Consider the following 14748-nt stretch of genomic DNA (forward strand, 5'->3'; position numbering starts at 1 on the left):
ACACACTTAGCAGACAGTCTGTGAAAAAAAGGAATTAAATCACAAGGTGCTGGAAACACTCCAGATGGTTTTTTCCCCCCCTATATAGATCTCTCTCTCTCTCTCTCTCTCCATATATATATACATATATATAAAAGAGGTTAGACTGTGATAGCAAAATTACCACGTAACAGAGGAAACCTGAATATTCAGTCTTTAAGTCTTTAAACCTGCCATTCCCTGGCTTTCCTGGTGTAAGTGGGACTTACTGGGGCATTTCTGTATTGGTATCTCTAATGAATTTCATTAATGGTTATATGGAAGCAATTGTGGGAGACATCAACAAAACAAATGACTCGCTGATTGTAAGATAGCACTTCCCAGTGACAAAAGAGTGAGGAATGGGACACTTTCCTAGGAACAATGACCCTTTTTATTGTCACTGCATTGGGGCTGTGACAGAAGAGCAAGGTCTTGTCCCTTGTGCCAGACCATGCCAGGGAGCATGGCCAGATGACCGTAAGTTCAAATGTGTAAAATTGCTTTGTGCTTCCTCTTAATTGACCCAAAAGAAGCCAGAAATCAAGCTGGGCCAATTAATTTTTAAATTGATTTCTTCATGCTGAAAAATATATAGAGCTTTGGGTTGACTGCAGTTTCAGGGGTTGGATCTATCTGGGTGAATGGCTGAAGAAGAGAAAGTGGGAAAGTTCCATTAAGGCTATTTCAGGGGAAATATTTTGACTGTTCATTACAAAACAATGTTTGAATGAAAATGAGGTGTTAATGGTTTCAGCTTTAAATTGAAGTTTTTAGAAATGTTTTAATTAAAACAAAATGTAACCGATTAAAAAACTAGACTGACAACCCTCCCCATCCAAAATTTGCGTGTACATGAGTTTTCTTGGGCAAGAAAAAATAATCTGAAATTGGGTCTTCTAGTTAACCCGGAGAAATCTGTCATCTTCCAGCCTGACCATTTACATTTTAAAAGGAGTTAATTATTCACATGGACTACTCTCAAACTTGCTCTTTGATTTCAGTGAGGAACATGTCTCGGTGCTGGGCAGCTGTGGACAACACTTAAGTCAACGTCCAGTAGATCCCTACTTCAAAGAGGTGGAGCAGCAACCACCTCTGTGCTGCCACTGGTGCTCCAACTGGAGATACCACCGTCTTGATTCAGTTGTCCACATGTGTGGTTGTATTAAAGGGTATTTTCTGACTGGGTTGCAGAGGCATCAACCTTGTTGACACCAACCTTTCTCTGCAGGCATCGTAGGTCATCTGGAAATGAGATGTGGGTCTAGGCCACTTGTACAAGGATAAGAACCATCACTTGAGGGCACAACTCATATCATTGAAGGCAGCTGAGACCTGGAGACTCCTTTCTGGGAACTTTCTGGTGGGAGTAGTGACCTGTACTCCTGTTTCTCAAGGCCAACCCAACCTTTGGATGACTCATTTGTTTTTTTACACTAAGTTCAGCAAAAATCAGACAAACTTCTATTTCTTTTTCTTCCCTAGCCTGATATTTTTAAAACACCTGGACCCACTTTTGACTCAGTGCCTGACAACAAAACAGCACCTAACATAAAAGAGTGCCTTTCTTTATTTTTTTCTTTTTTTTTCTGTTTTCTGTTTTCTTTCCTTTACTTTTTTTCTCTTTTTTTATTTTTTCTTTTGTTTCTCTATTTTCTTTTTCCTTTTTTCTTTTTTCTTTTTTTCCTTTTTTCTTTTTTCTTTTTTCTCTATTTTCTCTATTTCCTTTTTCCTTTTTCTTTTCATTTTTCCTTTCTTTTTTTCTTTTTTTTCCTTTTTCTTTTTCTTTTTCTTTTTTCTTTTTTCTTTTTTTCTTTTTTCTTTTTTCTTTTTCTTTTTTCTTTTTTCCTTTTCTCTTTTTCCTTTTTCCTTTTTTCTTCTATTTTCTTTTTCCTTTTTTCTTTTTTCCTTTTTTCTTTTTCTTTTTTCTTTTTTCTTGTTTTCTTTTTTCTTTTTTTTCTGTTTTCCCTTTTCTTTTTTCCCTTTTCTTCTTTCTTATTTTTTCTTCTTTCTTCTTTCTTCTTTCTTCTTTCTTTTTTCCTCATTTTTTCCTCTTTTTTCTTTTTTCTTATTTATTTTATTTTATTTTATTTTATTTTTCTATTTTTCTTTTCTTTCCCATACATTTTTGTCTAAATACATAATAAGGACTTCCACCTTAATTTCTTCTTATCTCCTCTGGACTGCAAGGCAGAGCAATTGCTGCTGAAACCATAGGGGTGTCCCAGTGATGTGCATTAACAGACAAACCTGACTGGAAACCTTGCACACCTGTAAAACCTGGAGACACCAGACTGGTGCTTCCCCAACCGCTCTCCAGGCAGAGCAGGAGCCACCAAAGACAATAAGAGACCAGAGGCAGAAATCAATACAGACATAATTTTATAATTAAAAAATTGTGCATTTTGATGAACAGCTGGCAGTTATAACCATCTCCCATTACACTTAATGCAGAAAATACATGTCTGGAACCCAGACATCTGATATTTCTAATACCATTTATAATGACCTCCTAAGACTGTGCTTGTACTAACCTCTGGCATTCGGCTACCAGACAAGAGCCCAAAGGCACATTCACCCAATGGCTGACTCCAGCTGACCCTAAAGAGGACAAGTCCCCCTCTTCCAAGGCATTATTTTCACCGAAAAGTCATCATTGCTTTCTTTTGATCGAAAAAGCCTCTGAAAATCAACATGTGGGACATGAATTGATTTTAATTAAAAAAGTAAACAAGTAAGAATTTTAATTACTTTTTTCTTTTTCAAGACTTGCATGGGGAAATAAGGCTATTTCTCTAGTGGTGTCATCACTGCCGGTTGTCTTCTCCAGAATCCAGCTGGTAGTCTGGCCACAATTCAGTTAAACCTCCACCACCTGGGCAGCATAAGGTTCAGCACCCAGGCATGGCACTGATTAACTTACTGGCACAGACAGACCTCCAGTGCCCAAAATACCTCTTTCCTTGGCAGAAGGAAATTATATTCAGTGAGATTTGGAGTGCAGGGAGAGGCATTACTAGGGGTTATGTACTATGGGAGCTTCTGGAGATCACAGAATAGTTTGGGTGGGAAGGGACCTTCACAGCTCATCTGGTCCAACCCCCCTGCAATGGGCAGGGACATTTTCAGCAAAATCAGGTTGCTTAGATGGAGGATTGAACTCAGCTCCAGAGTCCCCTGCCAGTTCCCTGCCCCATGTGGCTATGAACCCCTTTGTGATGTTAGTTTGTTCCTCCTGTGGAGGGAGATGAATTATTCGTCTTCTCTGCATCAACCTAAGCTCTCTGTGGAAACCCCAAGCCCTGAAGCCTCATTGCATCTTCCCAGGAATGGCAGAGCCTCACTGGCTTCTAGTTCACCTCGTGTTTGGGAACAAAGGCGTAGGTCCACCACTCGGCCTCCCAAGAGAGGCGTCCTGTGGGCTGACATGCACACACACACCAACTTATGCACACACACACAACTTACAGACATGGTGAGGTACAGGCACATCAACACGGCCACGCAGCTCTCAGCTTAGCACTGGCTTGCATCTCCTGCTCATCTCCAGCTTGGGCTGGTGCTGCGTGGACACAGTCACCTTCACTTAGCCACAGAGCTCTCTGCTTGGGCATGGGGTGGTGAGCAGAGATGGGCTGGGGTGATGGGTTGAGAGATTTCACTGCTCTGACGTGGCCAGGAGAGATGTAAACACAGGAGAGAGAACCCAGAGGAACCCACAGTCCCTCTGGACAGACTGTATTGGGTGTCAGGTGTCCCAAGATTTCCATGGCTAGACTGCTTGTGTCCCTGCCTTTGCTGGGCTACACCATGGGTGTCTCTGCCCTCCATGCCACGTATAGGCAGGTGTGCAGCTGTGTGCACTGAAAGGCAAGAAAATAATACCATCCATCTTTCATCCTGCCAAGCAGAGAGGGAATCCCGTGTGTCTGCTGCAGGTCCAAAGCTCATCGCAGCAGTATTTCTCCCTTTAATTTTATAGTTCATTACACAGTCCCTTTTGTCCTCTCAAAGTTCCTTTCTCTGATGGATGTGTGTTGCTACAGAGGATCCAGGATTTGCTGGTGCTGCTGTAGGGGGAATGACAGCCCGGGGTGATTTTTCCTATAGGATATGTCTTGGGTGTAAGTTACCTCCTTTGCCTTACTGTTTGCAGGGGACAACCACATGGTGTCTTGTGGCCACTGCTGACAACAAGATCAAGAACATATGTTGCTCTGGGTATAACTTCTAGGGCACACAGGTGACTTCTGGCAGGCTAGAGCCTCTATATAAATGTGTCCATGATCTCTTCCTAATCTGTACCACAGGCAAAATCAAGCTAGAGTACACTGGACTCCATGGAGCAAATCAACAAACACATCTTCTCAACACTTTCTTTTGGGGCTGCATACCATTTAACCCACAATCTCTCACCTTCTAGGAGGACTCTTCTCCACTGGAAATCAGCTTCCCACCTGAAATAGCCCCGTGGACCCTGTGCTTGGGTGAGCAGAGGTTGAACATCAATGCTCAAGGCGACATCCAGGGAGGAGAGTGACTCTGAAGAGATGGCTGTAGCCTAGTAGGAGGTAAAGGGTAAGGGCAAATGGATTTTGCTTGGCTTTTTGGCTGATCTTTGAGCCCCTCCTTTGATTTTTGAGTACAAACAACCACTCTGGTGCTGCATTCTCTTAATTACTGTTGGGGGAAGAGGAGAAGGGACTTTGCAAAGGAGCAGGCTAAGTGCACATGGTGTGTTCAGATGCTCTCCACGCTTCCTCCACACAGGTCCTATCTTCTCAACGAGCATCTCTGGGCCATTTCAGTGCCCAACTCTGCTGCTCTGCCCTGCCACCAAGACCAGCTGTGGGCTCCCTGTTTGCTCCTGTTCCCTCTGCCCCTCTTTGGCCTCTTTACACCCAGCCATCAGGCAGAGAGAGCCCTGGTGCTGCCCAGTCCTCTCTCTCTTTCTCCCCCTTCCTTCCCTCTTCTTCCCCCGCTTCAACACAGTGAGAACCGGCGAGAGTTGATGTTCATCTTGGTGACCCCGATGAGCTTGAGCGGTGTGGAGAGGCTGAAGGAGCTCACGAGGGGGAAGTCGCAGAAGAGGTCAGAGAGCTCGTCCCTCTCCTCCAGCTCGTAGGTGGCATCATTGAGCATGCGCTGGTGGAGGTGGCAAGTCTGCTCGATCTTCAGCTTGTTGATGTCGCTGCGAAGGCGCATGAGCTGCCTTGCCAGGTGCTGGTCCTGCAGGCGCATTTCTGCCTGAAACACAAGACGGAGGGTGAGGAGGGAAGACAGTGCTCGTCATTGTGCTCCTCCCTGCAAAAAGCTGTGCCAAATCACTGGAAATGTAACTCATAGAATCATAGAAACAATAATAGAATCATAGAATAGTTTGGGTGGGAATGGACCTTCAGAGCTCCCCCAGTGCCACCCCTGCCATGAGCAGGGACATCTTCACCAGCTCAGGTTGCTCAGAGCCCCGTCCAGCCTGGCCAGGGATGTCTCCAGGGATGGTTCATCCACCACCTCTCTGAGCAACCTGGGCCAGGCTCTTGCCACCCTCACTGTAAAAATTTCTTCCTCATGTCTGGCCTGAATCTCCCCTCTTTTAATTTAAAACCATCACCCTTTGTTCTATCATGACAGGCACTCATCTAGAGATGCTACACTATTGCAAAGAACTGGGAGAGAGACAGGGATCTTCCCAGCCAGCGATGCATCCCAGTCAAATATCAGCTCAGGATGGCAAATTTTTAACATTCAGGAAATCTATGGCTGCTCAAATTTTCAGGAGCACCAGGAAAGTGGAATTAAAGCCATCCATGACAAAGCTGTTGGCTTAGGAATCCATCGGCGCAGGCTTCGGAGCTTCCACCTCAACCTTTAGCAAAGCCCAAATTAATTTTTTTCATAAGGGAGCAGCCACAGTGAGAAGGAGCAATTAGAGGTGGAAAGGACCAATTAAAAGAACCCCAGAGAACCAATGCCCAAATACTCGGCTTGGGTTTCCAGTCTGCATAAATCAGAGCTGGTTCACGACAGCCGGGAACACGGCCCTCCACATCCCCCGTGGCTTATCTCACTGATTTGAAGTAGCTCTTGGGATAGGACCTCTGTGGTTTCCCACAGGAGGGAGAACAACTATCCTCCAGGCTAACAAGCTAAGTGTTTTGAAGGGTTTTTTCCTCCCCTGGCACCTAACTTCGGAAGGTGGAAGATGCAGAAGTGATGAAAGAAGTTGTTTTTTTTTTTAATTCCAACCTATAATTAAGCAGAAAATTTATTGCCGCAGGATATTGGGGGTGGTGGAGGAAGCAGGTGAACACTTGGTGCAAGCATCAACCTTTGTCTGGGGAACAGAAGCAGGCAGAGCTAGAACAGCAGATGCCAAGAAGACAATCCCCACGTCTCACCCCACATCCCTCCTTAGAGAAAAGCAACAAGCCACAAAAACCACAAAGAAAAGAGTGGGATGGGAGAGAAGCTGAGAGCTGTTAGGAAACTTTGCAGCTTAAATCTCTCTGTAAGTGCTGGAGATAAGAAGAGAGCAAAACTAGCTGGAAAACAGCCCAAAGCCTGCCCTGATGCGACGTCCTGCCTCTTTCCCTGGTGTTGCCTCCATTGCAGGACACAAGCTGGCACTGGAAGGAGCCCCTTGGGACCAAGACTCGTGATTTTGTTTTGTTTGTTTGATTGGTTTTTTTACCTTCCAGTGCACCCTGAGCTCAACCCCAGCTGCACTGTGGAGCTGCCTTGACCCCAAATCCATCCTTTACCTCACTCCTTTGATTTACATCATTGGTTTCTTGGCTCCCCGTGGTTTGAAAGAGAAGTCTGGGAACAGACCCAGGCTACATCTAAGCAATACATTAAATAGTGTATTGCAACAGAGTCTTAGAATAGAATCACAGAATTGTACAATCATAGAATAGTTTGGGTTGGAAGGGAGCTTCAAAGCTCACTCAGTGCCACCCCTGCCATGAGCAGGGACATCTTCACCAGCTCAGGTTGCTCAGAGCCCTGTCCAGCCTGGCCTGGGATGTCTCCAGGGATGGGGCATCTACCACCTCCAAGTCTTCCTCTCCACTCAGTTGTGAGCAAGGTCCTGGCATGCTTTGAGCTGAGGCCAGCTCTCACAGTCCCAAGAAATTCCTCACAGTCACTCTTCAGGAGTTAACAGAGAGGGGTTCATCCTCAGCAGGCAGCCCCCTGTCTGGATTTTAGTAGTATGGATGTGGTCACACTACACCAGCTTTCCTCCAGGCCTGAAAAAGAGCTGTTTAGTTTACGAGTACGGATTTAGCTCTAGGGGTGGGGGTAAATTTATTCTTGGTCTTGTGGATTGTACATAAAATCATAGAATAATTTTGGTTGAAAGAGGCCCTCAAGATCATTGAGTCCAACCATAACCTCACATTGTCACTAAACCATGTCCCTGAGAACCTCATCTCTGCATCTGTTCAACCCCTCCAGGGATGGTGACTCCATCACTGCCCCGGGCAGCCTATTCCAATGCCTGACAACCCTTTCCATGAAGAAATTGTTTCCTAATCTCCAATCTGAACCTTCCCTGGTGCAACTTGAAGCCGTTTCCTCTTGTCCTATCACTTGCTACTTGGGAGAAAAGACGAACGCCCTCCATGCTGCAACCTCCTTTCAGGTAGAAGGGAAAGGAGGGGGCAAAATTCCCCTCGAGAGGCTCTACAGATGGCCCTGATATTTCTACAAGAGAATTTTCTGATACCTGATGTCTTCTGCAACCAAGCTGTCAAAGCAACCTCAGGGATGCTCTAGGTTGTGGCACAAACCCTCTTCCTCTAGGCAATGCCTACAAAGACATTGGGATTGCCACTTGCAGCTTTGCCAGTTCTGCAGCAAGGCAAAGCCACCAATGACAGGAATATAATGAAAACTGATCCAAGCCAAGCAAGGCTTTTCTCAATCCTGCACCATGGAGGCATCCTGGAGGACCTTGCCTGGTGCTCTCAGCCAGCAGCTGGATTCCAGTTCAGTTGCCTGGAGAGGATTAAGTCACCTTTGTACAAATCTCAGAATGAATATCTCAGAATAAATATCCTTTTCTCTCAATCTCTCTCAAATTGTTGGCAGGGTTGTGATCATTTACCTCTTAAAAAAACCCCACTATTTCCTCACAGACCTTGTTGCCTGTGCACCCAGCAAAGTAATGTCACTTGGCAGATTTTTCTTCTCTCATGTGAGTTGCAATTAAAAAAAAAAATAATTTTGTCAATATTTTTGCCTGTTTCACTATGAATGCTGCAACTTGACATTTTATCAGGAAGGCAATCATGGGTGCTATTGAACTGACCCTTGGTCGCTCTTTCTTGTGAGTTTATCAAGCTACACAATAAACGTCAACAAATGTTCTCATTGAATGTTTTGAAGAATGTGGGATTAAAAAAAGACACCACTGCCGAAAAGGGTTTAAAAATGAATTATGAGGCTATTGTGAAGAGGGATGTGAGTTGGAGATTGCTATTTTTCCCCTTGCAGACAGCTTTCCACTTTTTGACCAGTTCTTGCTTTCCTTGCCTTTTGAGAAAGCCACCTTGATTTCATGGAAGCTGGAAGACAAAGCCCTTCAGGGCATGTCCTTCAGGTTCTTGGCCTTCTTTGCCCCTGTCAGACTTGGTGACTCTGGGGTTCACCAAGCCAGCCACATGGCCTGCTGACCCATCTGTAGAGTAGGGGCAAGGTGGCATGGGGCAAACCCACCACACATCTACACTGATCACCTAGGCTGTGACACTGGCTTGAACACAACCCTTTCTGGTTGCGCTCTGGGGCTGAATGGGGAAGCAGAGATGACCTGTCAGATGTGAACCATCATCAAGGCTTTTCCAGGAGGATAAAAACCCCTCTTCTGCCCTCCAGAAAACAAAGGTAGATGGGTGAGGAACAAAGCTTGGCAGTGGTTGACTAAAGGACGATGTGCACAATGAGGAGATGGCACAGCCTCTCCCACTCATCACTCATCACTCATCACTGGGGCTTGGCTTGAGATACAAACACCCTGTCCTCCTTCCATGGACCTGTCCCGTTAAACGCTGCTTTGTTCAAAACCACCCAGAATATTAGCAGAATTTGGGTCAGAACCCAGAAATCCTCATTCTCCTTCCATTTCCCAGAGGGTCCTCATGAAACATTCAATCCATCCCACGCTGACGACAAAACCATTGCTAGAAATGATGAATAATCTGTGTTTAAAAGGTGCACTGTTAGGTCAGCAGAGCTTCACAAAGCTCCCTGGAAAGAAATAATGGGATTACAGGGGCCACATCATGGGAAGCCGTGGGTTTTCAGTTTATGCAGTTTACCCACAAAGTAACTTGATGCACCAGTTCATCTGTGTGGGATGACAACATGATCCCACCTACTCTGTGCAATGTCCTGGAGAAACACAAAGGGAGCACCCAGCAGAAGCCATGAATTGGCTTCCTTCAACTCTCACATGCCAAATGCAGGAAGAGCCTCAGGTATGCCTTACTAACACAAACCATCTTTTTTAACACACCCTGTGTCTTTCTGCATGCCCAGATCCATCAGAGCTGCCTCTCATCTGCATGGCTGGAGCACGCTGTTGGGGTGGACAAGCTGCTGCCTTGAGCTTCAGCCAATGTCAGTATCCCAGATACGGATAATAGCAGTTGATAAATGTCTGACCAGTAGGACATGGGCATTTTACAATTTCCCAGGAGAGATTTGTGTCTTTTCAGGTGTCTTTTAATAGAATTCTACAATAGTTTGTGTTGGAAGGGACCTTCAAAGGTCATCTAGTCCAACACCCCTGCCATAAGCAGGGACATCTTCACTCAGATCAGGTTGGTCAGAGACCCATCCAGCCTTTTCCAGCATTCTGGCTCACACACTTCAGATTTCAGTGCCAAGTATTGGTGAATTTGAGACAGAAAACTTATTTTCCTACTGGGACAAAGTCAGAACTGTCCTAAGTTGTCCCAGTTCATGGCAACTTTTGTTCTTTCACCACATCTAGGAGGAAGAGGACTTTGAGGGCTTAATTTTAGAACGTGTAAACATTTGTTCTGACACATTCCATAAACAAAGAAGAAATTACAGTCTGACCACTTGGGTCTGTCACCATACCCTGGCTGGCGATGGCTTTACTTAGAGCATTGATGAAGAGCAAACTCGAGGGCAGAGAAGAGGCAGGAGGAGTTGGGGAGGGACGACCTGCAGCCCCGGGGCAGTTCTGCACATGCTGAGAGCTGCAATTTGCTCGTACACCTACACAGAACCTCTCAGCACAAAAAACAAGAGCAGGAGTTTGCGTGTCTGAATAAATCAGGTTCCCAGGGCCAGGTTCTCAGCAGGTCCCAGCTGATGCGGATGGCTGGAGCTCAGCGGGCATATGTCAGTCCTATAAACCAGGTCCAGGGCTTAACGTGCAGAATCAGGTCCTGGGACAGGTCACATGAGGTGAAGGACCAAGAACAGCAGATGGACAGTAAGACGTTGGGTTTGTCCTTCACTTCTGAACATGAGGAGCCTGAATCTGGCTGAAGCTGAACCAGAGCAGACTCTGGAGGCACAGAGGAAAATTCCTTGCAGTTCGGACGACTGGAAATGATGCTTCAGATTTAAAGGTTAACTTTAATTCCAAAGCTGGGCACTACTGGACTATCACTTTACCAGCCAATTAACCTGTGCCGTGGTCCATTCTGCAGTGCCATGGCCCATTCTGCAGTGCCATGGCCAAGGGGAAGCTCAGGCACACACATGCTCCTAAATTCACTTTGCTTCCTATACTGGTTTTGTCTGGAAAGAGTTAACTCCAAAACCGGGTGGTCTCATACAAGTTGCCTATTGGGAACAGTCTCCAGCATGCATGAACTCCTGAAGCTCTAACTGTTTGGCAAGGGTGCTATGTGGTACAAGCCAAGACCATGCTGGGGCCTTGCTGTAGAAATAACCCAGTCTAAACACGCTGGTAGCTGTGAGGAGGGTTGCACAGCATGGGTGATGGAGCTGCATGTCCTGCATCTTTGCATTTTGTTCAGTAAGGACACAGGCTGCTGCACTTCTTTCCTGGATAGAAATCTCCATGTACACCAGTTTTTGGTGTACATCATTGGACAGATGAATCCTACATGTTCTGTTGTGATAGGACAAAGGCTGATGGTTTTAAACTGAAAGAGGGGATATTCATATGAGATGTGGGGAAGAAATTGTTTACAGTGAGGGTGGTGAGAGCCTGTCCCAGGTTGGCCAGAGAGGTGGTGGATGAACCATCCCTGCAGACATCCCAGGCCAGGCTGAACTGGGCTCTGAGCAACCTGAGCTGGGTGAAGATAGAACCATAGAACCATAGAATCATTTTGGTTGGAAAAGCCCTTTAAGGTCATCAAGTCCAACCATTAACAATCTTGATATCCACCTGCTAGAAGGATGATGCCTAATCTCAACAGAAAATGGTAACTTTTGTCTGGAAAGCTTGTCACTACTCATGGCAGAGGGATTGGATTTGATGACCTTTGAAGGTCCCTTCCAACCCAAACTATTCTATGGTACTATAATTCTACATACTCTAAATTGACTTTCTCATGAAAGACTGTGTAGAGTTGGGAAATGTTCACCCTGCAGTGGAAGACCACATGGCAGAGGCAGATTTTACCCCATCTATGACTACTGGGTCATTTTTGGATGATCTTCATAAAGATACCTGGGATACTCACACCAACCTGGGGCAAGGCTGAGTTTCTTGATCCTCCCAGGTCTGTGGCCCCCTACATTAAATCAGACCAGAATGACTGATTGCCTGCTTAGGGTGACCTTACCCAGTGCGTGGGGTGCTGGTGTCCTGACCGGCTGCCCCAAGCATTGTCCTATCTGAGAGATGCTGCTCAGTCTGGCCTTGGCTCCTGTCTTAAATAAATACATAAACTTAGACATAACCATATCCTGCTCTGAAGCCTTCCTGACTGTTTTATTGTTACAACATGGGCATAAACAAGGAAAAATCCTGGCTGCGTTGGGAGGAGTGGAAGCTTGTTCATTAATTTGAGAAGAAGATGTGTTTTGCCCTTGAAATGTAATGTGAAATGCATCTTTTTGTTCCAGCACCCTACGATGCGATGGCCTCGCTTTGCTCTCACTGTTTGCTGGCAGCTCTTTCCCAACAATAGTGCCTCCAACATAGTTATTTTGCTGTGTGGTCAGTCAAATACATGTTCTCTTTTTTGGGGAAATTGTTCTAAATTACATGAGTCATGTCCAGATCCAGCAAAGACTGGTATAATTAAGAGGCAGGAAAATGGAAAGTGAGGAACAATTAGAGTTTGCTTTGCCCTTTTTCCTCTTTAATTTAAACTCTTAGCTTTTATCAGATGGTGGTTTATATACCACACCCTAGTCTAAAGGTTATAATGGGACTCTGAGACAATTTATACTTCCACCATGGGCAGAAACTGAAAGAAGGAATCAAACTTCTTAAAATCTGGTGTTCTGAAGAGGAAAATCTGCTTCTCACTGTCTTTGGGCACCCTGAGACTTGAGCTTTAAACCAAGTGCACTGTGAATTTAAGACTGCATCCCAGATGCAAGCATGGACTCAGATTCAGGTCTCAGATCAGGAGCTGAGATTCTCCAGAGACCAAGTGATTTTAGGGTAGCAGCTCAAAACTTTTCATAATAGTCCTTGATTCTTGAAAGCACTGCACTTAACTTGTGAAAGTCATGGTCCTGAGAAACATCTCAGCCACCAAAACTGTGACAACCAGAAACACCTCTGTAAATAACTTGTCTAGAGATCAATCTAGACGGGCAAATACAGAAAGAGCAACAAAAGGTTGGCAAAGAAAAATTATCTGGAGCAAAAGTCACAAAGAATTTTTAAAAGCTGTTGTTCGTTGATGTGCGTGATGAGTTTTCCTCGAAGATTTTCAGAGATAATCGAAAGAAAAGCACTTGCACAGGAGCATTTTTCACAAGTCCATCTGAACCACAAGTGATGTCCCAGCTCCCTGGGACGCTGTTGCAAATATTTCTGCTGTCAATGCAGTTGCAAATGCTGGTGGGGCTCACAGGAAAACTTCCAATTAGTCAACAGAAACAAATCCATGTGACAGGAGTTATTTCCAGTCACGTGGGCCAAATAATAAAGATTTCTCATTCCAATGAGAAGAACGGAAGGATCACTATAAAGTGTGGTTTTGTTATCTGTTTGCTCCTGCACTTGTGAAGAGCAGCCAGGGCCCATTGCCCAGCCCTGAAAACAGCTGCTCCAATTTGGTTGTGGCCGTCATATCTACCTCCTGTGGACTCCTGATAAGATGTGCTGCACCCATCCTTCCTCTTGGGAATTATCCCCAGTCTGTGCTGACTCCTGAGCTGGCTTAGGAGCTGCTTGGTTCAGCACTAGCTGTCCCAGGTGAAATATGTGCCAAAACCCATGATAGCAACACAACAGATAGAATATGAGCTTCCAGCATCCACACCCTGGCTCTACATATTTTCTTAGCATAGGTGTAGCCTTTTTGTCACATCTTCCTCTCTGTGAAACTACCAGTTCATATGTGTAAGACAAGGCCCAAGGTTGGGATGGGAGGATGAAAGGAATGTGGACCATCTTCTAGCAAAGCAGGAGTCAACAGATGATGAACCTGTAGGAGCTGGGTGAGGAAGGATCTGAGATAAGGTTCTGGCATAATGAATACAGCAGAAAAAGGAATGTTATTCATTAGATATTGCATGGTCAGAAGAAAGCGTTTTCACAACAGTTTGAAACAAAACGAAGCACTTTGCTAATGACTGTTAAACACAGTGGTCAGCGTACAGTCTCCTGCTGAGGGTGTTTCTAAACCACCATCAGCCACAAGCTGCGAGGACAGGTCCAGGGGCTGGATCTATTTATGCTTCCTTCCTACAGCCCTGAAAAGCATCCCTCCATGATGCCTGTCAGAAAAGAGCTATTGCACCAACAGTGCTCATGTGTTCATGGTGTATTCATACCTGCTGTACTCCTCTGAGTGCTGAGATATAACTAAAGTAGCAGGGGAGGGGGCAAACTGCTAAAAAGCCCCAACCAGTGCAAGCTACTGTATGTCCCCAGCCTGCTGCATCCCAGCAGGGATGCTGAGATGAGTCTGTCTCCTTCTCTGAAGTTATGGATGTTTTGATATTCACCTTTTCCCTTCCCTGGGCTGCTTCTGCTCCCACCAGCCTCAGAAAACACAACGATTGCCTTTTCACCTGTGGCTAAAGGCAGATAGGAACAAGGAGCTGATTGTTTCCTCATTCTTTTTTTTTTAAAATCCCCTCTTGAAAAAACACAATGTCTAACAGGGACAGGAAAGTACTTACCAGCTCCTTCCTCAGCCACGTCAAAGCTTCATCGATGCTCTCAAAGCCGCCTATTCTCCCTGAGGTAAGAGTCACCTTGTCCTGGGCAGGGCTCCCATTGAGATGCAGCTGCACCTTCCTCAAGGGGACAGTCTCCCCCGTGGCCTTTTTGGCCTCGTTCGCCTCCTCGTCCTCTCCCGCTGGCTGGGGGCTCTTCCATGCCTGCTCCTCCAGCTTCGCCTTCCACTCCAAGTAGGAAGGGCGCCTGGTCTCCAGTCTCAGCTTCTCCGTCAACGCCTTGAGGCTCCTCAGATGGTCATCAAGAGGAGCGGCACCTCCAGAGCCAGCATCCGTGTTGTCCAGTGCCTCTTCTATTTGGATTTTGGGCAGAGACATCCTCTTTGGGAGTCCAATAGCATA

General features: G+C 45.6%; 1 protein-coding gene across 1 annotated transcript; it reads right to left on the bottom strand.

Moving 5' to 3' along the window:
• Window positions 1–5004: 5004 nt before the first annotated feature.
• On the bottom strand, window positions 5005–14724 carry FAM167A (family with sequence similarity 167 member A; the record flags this gene model as incomplete). The annotated part of the gene is made up of 2 exons (XM_080340962.1): window positions 5005–5268; window positions 14350–14724. 2 exons carry the CDS (start codon window positions 14722–14724, stop codon window positions 5005–5007), a joined length of 639 nt encoding a protein of 212 aa, XP_080197088.1.
• Window positions 14725–14748: the final 24 nt, after the last annotated feature.

Source organism: Nesoenas mayeri (genome assembly GCF_963082525.1).
Source record: "Nesoenas mayeri genome assembly, chromosome: 3".
NCBI classification, from domain to species: Eukaryota; Metazoa; Chordata; class Aves; order Columbiformes; family Columbidae; genus Nesoenas; species Nesoenas mayeri.